The following is an 11,615-nucleotide window of genomic DNA, read 5'->3' on the forward strand; positions in this document are numbered from 1 at the left end:
TAGAACATCACAGAAATCAAATTGGAACATGCTTATGTGACAGTTTTTTTTTTTTAATAAAAGATTAACAATATGTTGTGAGCCACAAAAAATGAATAACATATAATTAAAAATTGTTGTGGGGTCTATTAGAAAATCCAACCCAAAGGTTTAAACCGATAGGTGGAGGAAAACCACATAAATATAAAAAGCATATAATACCCATTACCGGACTCTAAATATTTTGTAGAGCAACTTATTTTGATGGTTTTTTTTTTGTCCTTCGATCGGCTTGAAGAGATAAATCATATTCCTTTCAGAGATAAATCCACAAAAAAATTCAGATTATGCCCATTGTGACATATTTACCATGATTTTTTTGTGACACCAAAAGCCTTAAACTATGCCTATTATGACACATTCACCATAAATTGTTCTTGTAACATAAAAAAACCCCAAACATCTACTTATGTTATAAATATACCCTCCGCCAAGGTTCTATCAGATGACTTTTTAGCGAAAACAACACCATTTTTGTTTTACTTAGTCATGCATGCGCCATGACAACACCGTTTGCTTTTCGGCGTCCAAGTAGGCAGATTAGCAACAATTCTCATTGATGAAAATTTGACGGAGCATAAATATGTCACACAGATACAAGTTTAAGTTTAAGGTAAGTAGGCATAATTTGAGATTTTTGATAGCTTTTGTTTTGTTTTTTTTTTTTTCAGATTATAAAGGGCATCCTAGAGCATTGAAAAGTGAAAGCTAGTATAGCGTAATAATTGAAAGACGGAGAGCATTATGCTAGTGGGAAAGATTGAAGGAGGATCCACATGGAGTGGTATTAAAGCAGTGGCTTTTGTCCGAGAGACTATGACATGCGCATTATCAAATTCGAAACTATGCACTCAAAAAATAAAAATTGCTGCATTTACAAGGTTAATCAACAATGGTTTGAGGGGACTTCCATAATAGTGAAGATGAATTGACAAGCCGTCAAAGAATGTTCCTCATGTCAATCGTCGGAAATTTCTGTGAGCAAGTCAGAAATCTCTTTAAAATGATTATAAATACCTTGCATTGTTTATTTTATGGAAAAGACATCTTTCTATTACAACAACACTTAAAAAAACAAAACAAAAAATTACTTGTTTGTTACACAAAATCATAGCAATTAATAGATTTTTATTTTGCAATAGAATTCTCTATCGTAACTCACTAAGTAAAATGATCTACTAATAATATTATTAAAATTTGTCCAAGTTAGCATTGGTCGTCTTAAGTGACATAATCGGTGTCCACGTCTGCAATTGTGAGCTAAAATTGACCGAAAAGATTAAATTGACACAAATGTAAAATATTTAAAACTGAATTGACATAATTACAATATGTTTATGTCTTCTTTTGATAATTTTTGTTCTATTCATTCACAAGATAGAGGATTAGTCCCACGTAAAGTAATTTTATATAAATCGCGATCGACGATGAAAGGGGCTCCTACACTCCTTCCTAGGGCATCGTAGACACAGAGTAGTCTTTTTAAAAAGTTTTCTTCTTCCAAGCTTTATGTTCTTAAGATAAACTAATGTAATCCCACCACCAATATAGATGGTCGGTTCCCCCAATCTCTTTTTGTCTTAGATTCACGATTATCGTCATGATCATCTATCTACCCTTTTTGACAACTTTTGACAACCCCGAATCCAGGTCGCGAGATCATATCGAATTTCATCGCACGATCTAATCTCGCACACGATAGAGTGAGATCGTGCTTGAAATTTTGTGTCGTTTTGTGGGTTGCTTTCGAATTCGTTAATTTCTATTTTCCTAGACGGGTAAAATTGCGTAATCTCTATTCGGAAATTGCCGGCCGAGCTGCTCGTTTGTTGTGAGGACTTTCTCTTGCACATGCTATATTGCTATTTTACAAAGTCAACTATGTTAATTAAGGCGCTGAGTGCTTGACTAAGAGAGTTTTTTCATTTTTGGACAATCTTGTCATGTGCTCCTGAGTTGTTGGGAGTCCTTAACTACCTAAAACTCAAAATTAGTTATCATTGGTCTTTCTTGTGCGAGTTTATTCATAAACGTTGCCTAATCCTTCTCCATTTTGTTTAATCAAAATTGCAATAGAAATAAATTAGGAAACTAGAATCTGATTTTCGATTTAAATTTAGTTCCGATTCATTACTTTCGAAATCAAAGGTATTTAGTCCGAAAATGGGAAAACAAGCAAGATTGGAATGTTTTATAGTTTCATTAAAACATATTGAATCTGATTTATTGCCTGAAGCATTTATTTTCTTTTCTCTTATAGCAATGTTGTCCTCTCGAGTTAGAACTCTTTTTTTTTTTTAGCATGGAAATTAAATCCACCTTTCTCATTCGATAAGAATTAGGTCATTCATGAAAAGGGTACAACAAAATGTTGGCTAACCCTAGAATCGCTCAATCTGAGCTAATGTGTCATCTTCATCAAAACATGGACGACCTTCATAACCAACTTCCTTGTTTAGGACTTGTGCATTGTGATTCTTCGTGACCAATTCCATCGTTCTCTAATTTTCGATTAAACCTCGTTGCGAATTGAATAAATGATGCCATGCAGATTGGGCAAAACTATTTTATGTTCAGATCTCCTCTATCACCGTTTATGTAGATAACAACATTCTGTGATTCCCTGATCTTTTCTTAGAAGATAATTAATTGTTTTTCCATAAAGTGAAAGCATGAATTCAATTTCAAATTTATGCTCCACTTGTTTCTCGAAAAATGAGTGATTTGGAAGACATTTTCCAAAAATTGATCGCATTGAAATAATTAGTCAATGAAAAGTAATTTCACTATTGATAAATATTTATGTCTAAATATTGGCACAAACGTTGTAACTCTTTCATCCATTTATTTTTGTTAGTGACACAGGCGGTCATGTTTTTGGAAAATATTTTTGAATTCACTTATTTTTCGTGAAACGAACGGAGCAAAAAGGGTACAAAAGTGGCATTTGTTTTTCTTTTATTTTATGTCAAAACCAATTATTATATGGACTTTTTATCTTTAGAAAAATGAAATTATTTTCATTGTCTCATGAAAATGCGTGTCCAAAACATATGCCGGATCGTTTCACTTCGCCTCTCATAAATACACACCTCGGTCTCTCTCCTCCCGCTGTACCCTTCTCACTTCTGGGAAGAAGAAAGAAACCACCATTAAAATTTCTCTGAATCTCACCCTCGTCGCATTCTACATTCTTCCCCAGATTCACCATTTTCGCCTCGCCAACAATGCTCCGATCTCTTGCCAGGTTTCTCTCTCTCTCTCTCTCTCTCTCTCTCTCTCTAGCTTCGTCATCCCATCTCTTTCCATGGAAACATCTGGTGCAAGCCAGAAGCCCACCATGGAGCTACTTGCGAACTTACTTGACCCTTTGGTTTTCTATTTCTCTTTCTGTCCATAACGGCAGGGGGCTCCAGCTCGTGGCCCCCGTCGCATTCCGGAAGCGCGTGGCGTCGTTCTCCACCGGCGATGGCGGAGGAGGTGCCGGCGGCGCCGCAAGTGGCAGGAGGTACACAAGCTCCCTTCATCAAACTCTGTGTGCTTGCTACTGATCTGTTGGGTGGTCAGATGAAGTAGATTGATAAGATCGTGTGGCGAAATGCTTGATGCGACACATCCCTTTGGTTCTGTTTCCCTTTTCTTTTTGGAAGAACTTCAAGGGTTCTGCTTCTTTTTCTTTTCCTCTTTAATTTTGACTTTAGAGTATATATATATTTTTTTGGTCGGATGACTTTGGAGTATTATTTTGGGTTCTCTTGCTGTTTTTGCAAAGCCGTTGACTATTTTTTTTTTTCCCCTTGTCCTAAAACATTATATTGGAAACCTCAAATCTGTTTCTTGGTTTTTTTCTGGTCTCTTCAAGAATTTTTGCGAAGGTTTATTCCATCTCTACATTTAGGTAAAGATTTGGATTCTTTAGGTATTAATAATAAATGATCAATTGATCAATTAACTCCATATGATACTTAATCAAATATGCATTGCTATTCTATTCCGTGCTTTACAAATTGCTTCGGCACAAAATCAGAAATGACACCTTAAACATCAAATCATTGTTAAACAAGACTTATTAAGTAAATTCACGATGCTTCCAAATTCAATTTGTCTATTTTTTTCTCTGACTTTTTAATTTTTTTTTGCCACTTTTGTTAGTCGAATTAATAATAAGAGTCAGATAGCCATTGCTATTATGTTACACCTTAAACTTCAGATCTTGAGCAAAATAGTTCGATTAAACGCTTCCAAATTCAATTTGACTCTCTCTTTTTTCGGCCTTGCAAGATTTCTTCTACCATTTTTGCTAGTCCAATATTCTTGAATCAGATTTTCCTTTTTTTTCCCCCTCAAGTGGCTCACATAATATTATAAATTTCACCACCATCAAATTCCGGCAAAAAAAAAAAAAATCTCGACTTTGACAAATTTCCATCTTATGTGCTTATTCTCATGAACTGAAATCCCTTTATCAGTTACTACGTATAAGTCAGCATAACCTTCTCTTTGTCAAAGTAACAATCTCTTAATCAAGAATTAGAGATGAAAGCACTATACATCAACATGGATCTATCTTGATGGGTTGCATACATGTGCTTTAGGGCAACCATTTATGGAAAAATCACTAAAAAATCGATTAATATTTAATACGCGCAAAGCACATGAAGGGACCTTATATAAAAGGTGTAGGGCTTTACTACCGATAATTTTATATTGTGCTAAGATTCTGATCTTACATAAAACTCGCAGGTTATTATGCCGCATATTCAGCATCTCCATTATTATTATTATTATTATTATTATTATTATTATTATAACAGCTGCTGATGCTATAATAATAATAACAATTATTATTTACATTTTGCATTTACATTAAAATCGTCTTTGTCTCCTATTCATGTTTTCCTATGCCAAAGAACGGCTTACTTGCTTATGATCTTCCTTAATTGTTTAATTGGTTTCATACTTAATAGAGACCTAGTGACTTTTCACGATTTAGGCTTACATTTATTGATTTTTCGAATTTGAAAACGGGTCATCTCATAAAGTAGTTGATATATTAAAAAATTGACAAGAAATATTCTCACCTTATAACTTGATGTGGCCTCTTTCCTCTTCATGTTGATATTTGAATTTAACCAACAAATATCACATCTTAAAGCTAATCCTCTTAACCCTTTTAAAGAAAAAAACCAAAACTCCTTTTAGTAATATTACTTATCAAATTATGTTGTTTTGGACGGTCACACAAAATGTCTTGTCCAGAAAAAGAGCAGTTCGCCCTAATCTACAATTGATGGGACGTTCATAGTTTTTTGTTGGTCACATCGATTTGATATGACATTTTCCTGTTCCTCTCTTATCGTCCTTCAAGCTTCTGGTGAAAAGACATCGACTAGTTTTGTCTTTCCATCACATGAATCTTCTCATAGCCGACGACTGGCGAATCGCCTCATGATTGATTTTGATCGGCAGGCTTGTGGGGAAAGTGGCCCTTATAACTGGAGGAGCGAGTGGGCTTGGTAAGGCCACGGCCCATGAATTCATCCAAAATGGAGCCCAAGTCATCATCGCGGACATCGACTCGGAGCTTGGCCCGCAAGTGGCCCAAAGCCTAGGCCCCTCGGCCTACTTTGTGCCCTGCGACGTGGCCGACGAGGCCCAGGTGGCTGATGCGGTGGATGCCGTGGTGACCCGCCACGGGAAGTTGGACATCATGTACAACAATGCCGGCGTAACAGGCCCGGTGTATCCCCCAAGCATTTCCGACCTTGACCTAGACAAGTTCGACGAGGTCATGAGGATCAACGTCCGTGGCGTGGTCGCTGGGATAAAGCACGCGGCGCGAGTCATGTTACCGATAGCCTCGGGGTCCATCCTGTGCACGTCTAGCATCAGCGGGATCATGGCGGGGCTAGGGCCTCATCCCTACACGATATCAAAATTCGCTATCCCTGGGCTCGTGAAGTCGGCTGCCGCAGAGCTGTGCCGTCACGGGGTCAGGATCAACTGCATCTCGCCCGCCCCGATCCCGACGCCGATGTCAGTGAGCCAAATAGCACAGTTTTACCCAGGTCTAACGCGAGAGCAAGTGGCCGGTATCATAAACAGGCTCGGGGAGCTTAAAGGGGCCCATTGCGAGGATGCCGACGTGGCCAAGGCCGCCTTGTACTTGGCGTCAGACGAGGCTAAGTATGTGACAGGCCATAACCTGGTTGTGGATGGGGGATTCACTTGCTTCAAAAATTTGAGCTTCCCTTCTCAGGATCAAGTTGTGTAATGTTGGCATTGTATTAACACCTTCATAGCCCTTTGCTTTTCTATTCTTCCCGCTCTCCTTCATGTGTCTTTTTTATTTTTATTATTATTATTACTTAGTGTAATTAGTGAAGATGAATAAATGATTTCAACCCACCCATAGGTGACTCGGTTGGTTATGGCGCACTTGAGATTGTGTGGTTAGGCGTACTAGTCCCAAGTTCGATTCCCCACCTGAAGACCTGTGATTTAAGTGGATAGTCGAGGTGCGGATAAGCTGGCCTGGACACATCGATTATAATAAATAAATAAATAAATGATTTGAATGGTTGACCTATTCTTTTGAAAGTACAACTATTTGGACCGGCAACAGGCACAAAACCAGCTTGGGTCCATTAGTGGGCTACCGCTACGATGACAGAGGGAGACAACGAAAGAGGACAATGGATAAGGGATTTGGATCCCTCAATCTAAGGAACAAGGATATAAGGATCAAGTTATCTCAGTCCTTGGATAATCAAACTCCTGCTAAGCAAAGCGTGCTGCTCCCGAGCGGTCCCTCACTTGATCGGCAACATCAAGAGCCACGTGCTGCTCGGCCCGCCGGAGCTTGTCGGATACACCCGAGATGAAACCAAAGCCCGTCAACCCATCCTCGCCGGTGGCTGTCGTGGCCGACTCGGTAGCGTTTGATTTGCAAACCTAGGGACTTCAGGGCCCCCAGCATGCGGTTACACACGTCTCATGGTCCGAGTAATTACTACTCCTCGCCCACCGTTCACTTGTAATGTCTCCTCCGTGTAGACTCGGTTACCTAGGCGGAGATCGTTCATGCACAGAGCAGCAAAGTCGGTCTCGCCCTTCTGTTTCACATCCTTCAATGACACAGGAAGGCATTTCAAGTTTCAAGAAAGATCCTAGGGTTTCGACCTAGTTGAACTCCTCATCGACTGTGAAATCAAACTTTAGCCGGATCTGAGGTGCGGGTTAGGGCTCGTTCTGGGACCAGACAGATGGCTTTTGTCTCTTACCCACCTCCATAAACGACAACCTTTGCGACCGATGTGAATAATACAGTTCCATGGTGTCGCTACGATGAGCACATAGTAGTGACATATTGTTCCGAACACTCGAAGCTTTCCCTCTCCCCCCTATATAAGAAGCTTAAGAAGCTTGAGAACCAATCACCCCGAATCACCGGAACTAGAAAGGGAAGCATCCCTGAGGGGTCACCTGGTAACACAGGCGGTGGTGTTCTTTTGTGTCTATTCCTAGCACCTGTGTTTGCAGGTCACCCCTTTGGAATGATCGCATCCCTTCCCTTCCGCGTAACAATGGCCCTCCCCGGTCAGTTCGATAGGGCAACTACACAGTCAGTCGAGAGCGGCGAGGACGTCTCCGACCACTTCTCTGTATGGTCAAGATCAGGTGACTCGCCTTCCGTTCCGCCTTCCGGAGTTTGATGTTGTGGTTAAAACGCTCTAAAAGATCAGTCGTCTCCGCGGTCGTGTTCAGATTTTCTTCATCCCCCACGATTCCTTCTTAGGGTTATTGAAACAAGCATCGTATGATTGGAAACGAAGTGGATTCAAGTCTGCCGAAGTTAGACAAGAAGCAAAAAACTTTAGGAAGTTGATGAAACAAGGCACAATGGGATATGGTCCCCCCATCCCACGAGCAAACACTTGCTGGCTAGCGGCTGGCAAAAAATGAAAGGGGAAAAAAATATAGGAAATGCAAATTCTAAAAAGAAAAATTATAAAATGTCTACTTTAAGACCGACCGTGCCACGTTGGATGGCCGACTTCCATGTCATCGACTTTCGGCCATAATTGATTGGATCGACACAATTGATATAAATACAAAATGTTTAGAATTAAATCGATCCAATTAAAATGTGTAAAATGGAGTTAATATCAATGCAGATGACTACCATTTGTGTCCAAGATGCCAACAGACATCTATGGGTCCATACGTGGCACCACGCATATGACATTGATTGAATGGTTTTTGTTGTCCATCCAACCTCGAGATTATTCTTGTAGGCCTCGATTTGCCTAGTCCGTAAAATTTTGGCGCACATGATTTGTCAGATCTTTTTCTTTTTAAAGGAGATGACCCACTCATCGCGCGGTGGAAAATTAATTACAGACTCCCTTCAATAAGTTGCCCGTTAATTCACAATCAAATGTTATCCGTTTCTCTCTTTTTGTCTTTTTTGGTCGAATAAAATGTTATTACCAATAGCCCTTTTGTCATCTATTCTTATTCATAGTTTGGTGCATCGCCAGGATTTCCCTGTTATCTATCTTGTTATGGTAAGTGTAGCAGCATGAGTTCGTACCCAAATGCCGCGACGGATGGTCGAGCGGTCCAAGACTTAGTTTGCGAGCCGAACATCGGAAGCCACGAGCTCAATTCTCATGTCTACCTTCGGCCTCGAGAAACTTTAGTAAGTCTACGGAAAGAAAGGGCGTATGTAAGGTGTATCGCCGCCGTCGTGGGCGTACTTAAGTCACGGGCTCAATTCTCCTTTTCTTTCGTACTGGTTCAGGGGTATTGTCTTCTACATGAAGCACTGGATTCAAATCTGTTGTTTGGCCATCCATGTCGGAACTAGACAATTCGTAAGGAATACCTTTTTAAATGACACGACCCTACGGAATTACTGTCTTTTGTCTTAACATTAATAATGGCATTTACAAAGAATAAAGCAAGACTAAATTTCCATTGTATTAGGCTTCATTTTTTTGGGCCAAAAATAAATGATTTGAAAAATATTTTCTTAGAATTAATCGTTTGTATCGCTTGAAATAATTGATCGATGAAAAATGTTTTCATTTCGGACAACGGTTTATGTCTAAGTATTTTCGTGGAAGATAAAAATATTTTCATTCATTCGTTTTTGTAAGCGGTACAAGCAGTTGTTCTCATGAAAATATCTTTCAAATCATTCATTTTTTTCGCTAAATAAATGGAGCTTTACTTTCTCGGTTAACTTAACCTAATTTGGGAAAAATTACCAAAAAATTTCTAAACCTATTGCATTTGTGTTGATTTAATTCTAAGCCTTTTAATTGTGCAAATTGAGTCATAAAAAATTTCACATTTTTTCAATTGAGTCCAATCAGTCAATTTTGAAAAGAAATTATTGATGTAGACGTCGAATGTCCTACGTGGCAGGGCCGACCCTAGTCCAATTGTGACCGTTGAGAGTAGCCTCGCCCAACTCTCTCTGACCATTGCCTAGGACAGCCATCGGCAAAAAAGAAAGAAAATAATAAAAAAAAAGACAAAATGCAGAAAAAAAGAGAGGAACAAATTTAGAAAAATAGCCACGTTAGCGTCGATGGGCCACATAGGACGACTAGTGCTCACTCAACTGTCACATCAGCTATAGGTTCATCATTTTTTTTTTTCCGGTAATTTCCCTCCTAATCTATTGATATCCCCTCACCCTCCTCTTCTGGAGAATCCCAAAAAGATCTATCTTGCACGCAATTTCTGTCCCCACGTACCCATTCCAATCTATGGTCCAAAGCAAATTTCGGCATAGCCCATCAAAGCATTCTATCCCCCCCTCGATTCAAATACTGGGCAAGAGATGGGAAATCAATGCACATTGAATGCAAACGAACAAAAAAGCAACAAGAGGGTTCATGTTGCTGCTTGGACTTGCCATACATGCCACCAATCCCCGAGCAAGTGGAGAATTAGAGATGAAGTTTGGTGATGATAAATAGAGAGAGAGGGGCAAATAAGAGCTTTCTCTCTCTTCAATCATAGACAGCTCTCGCAGAAAGCGACCCCTCCATATCTATGCACATGAAAATATGCAAAAAGATTTTTTTTTTCCTGCAACTTTTGAATCATTTTTTTTGGGAGTCGGAGTTCGCACCTATGAATACTAGCGTCTCGATCCTTCAATCTCTTTACCAATAAACGAATATTATTGACTAATCATAATGATTTTTTAGTATACCATGATGTTTGGTTCGCAAATACGTCATTATTGTATATTCTTTCCTATGTATGGCAATTTCAACTCAGTTCTTGTTTTCGAAATTTGGGCTCCCTTACTTTTTTTCGAATCCAAATATCATATTGAAATAACAAGAAATTTACTCTCGATAGTGATACTTGTTGTACATGTAAATCCTATATGTGAAAATACGAGGAATTTGTATCCCCCATTGGCAATTTTCGGGTCATTGAATGTGAGAGGAAGTGCAAAAATTAAATTCTTTATCTCTATAGCAGATTTAAAAGTTCATTTAATAATACTATTGATTTTTTTTTTTTTTCAAAATGAAGCAAGTCACGAGATGAGCAACCCTTGTATTAATGTGCGAATGCCCCACTGCATAAGTTGCCAGGGAATTCCCTGTCCTAGTGTGGCACCCAAGCCCGACAAGTTGTCACTATAGAGAGGTTCCCATGCAAGCCTGTCATGTCGGGTCATCGGTACATGGCGATGTCCATTTCAAGCCTACAAGACTTCGTGGAGTTTTATGTTTAGGTCAATCATCAGGGGAGAAGCCTCTTTGAGCAAACACTTTTTGGATCTTTAATAAGCTACTCTTTAACTAATTAAGTTGGAAGGAGCGTGGAGGAGGAATGTTCTTATATCATGCTGCCATCAAGTATTATCACTCGCAATTGATAAATGCCGTCGAATTGCTATCCACGAACGAATTGGAAAAGCCAACGGAAAGATTCGTGCCGGAAATCGGATACCTTTGCTGGGAAAGACCGCCAAGAAGGAACCCAGGTTCGAGACTGTCGAAATATCTAGTTTGATTTATCTTCACTTAAAAAAAGTTTAAGTCTGTGAGTTATAGGCCAACAAGAATATGTTAACTGCTCACACCACGTCAATCCTTTGATGCAGGACTTCTTTATTGCAATTCACGAGTGCATATCTACAATTTGGCTCTTACTTCTCAACTGGTGCTGCTACTAAATCCCAGGTTCTCTCTTTAACGTTGGGCGGAGTCTAGGAAGGTGGGCATTTTAGATGATGACTTCATAACACATTTGCAATTTGAACAGAACAAGTTCGATTCAGTGTTTGTTTCACTGGAAAAATCAAAGGAGGAAAGCTAATTTCACATGAAGGACGAAAGCTACTCTTGCGGTCAGGCAACAATTTGACCTTTTAATGGTCAAATTGCTTGCACCCCAGGTCTCATTCATCGACACAACAGTGTCAAGCTGTCTAAACTCAGTTCCTACTGCTTTCATTCAATGCTTTTGGTCTCTCTCGATAGAGAAATGCTTTTGTTGGAAGGTTTTTTTTTTTTATTATTTAAAAAGTGCTAAGG

At 39.3% G+C, this 11,615-nt stretch overlaps 1 protein-coding gene across 2 annotated transcripts; it reads left to right on the plus strand.

The window, feature by feature from the left end:
- The first annotated feature begins 3,135 nt into the window (after positions 1–3,135).
- On the plus strand, positions 3,136–6,438 carry LOC115747504 (zerumbone synthase-like). Of its 2 annotated transcripts, XM_030683689.2 has the most exons (3): positions 3,136–3,286; positions 3,446–3,547; positions 5,509–6,438. In XM_030683689.2, the coding sequence occupies exons 1-3, from the start codon at positions 3,267–3,269 to the stop codon at positions 6,311–6,313; spliced, it is 927 nt and encodes a 308-aa protein (XP_030539549.1). In that variant the 5' UTR covers positions 3,136–3,266; the 3' UTR covers positions 6,314–6,438. The 2 variants fall into 2 exon arrangements, with proteins under 2 accessions (XP_030539549.1, XP_048135013.1); XM_048279056.1 differs by lacking the exons at positions 3,136–3,286; positions 3,446–3,547 and adding an exon at positions 4,083–4,320 and having other exon boundaries at positions 5,497–6,438.
- The last annotated feature ends 5,177 nt before the right edge of the window (positions 6,439–11,615 follow it).

The sequence above is a fragment of the Rhodamnia argentea genome, chromosome 5 (genome assembly GCF_020921035.1).
Source record: "Rhodamnia argentea isolate NSW1041297 chromosome 5, ASM2092103v1, whole genome shotgun sequence".
NCBI lineage: Eukaryota > Viridiplantae > Streptophyta > Magnoliopsida > Myrtales > Myrtaceae > Rhodamnia > Rhodamnia argentea.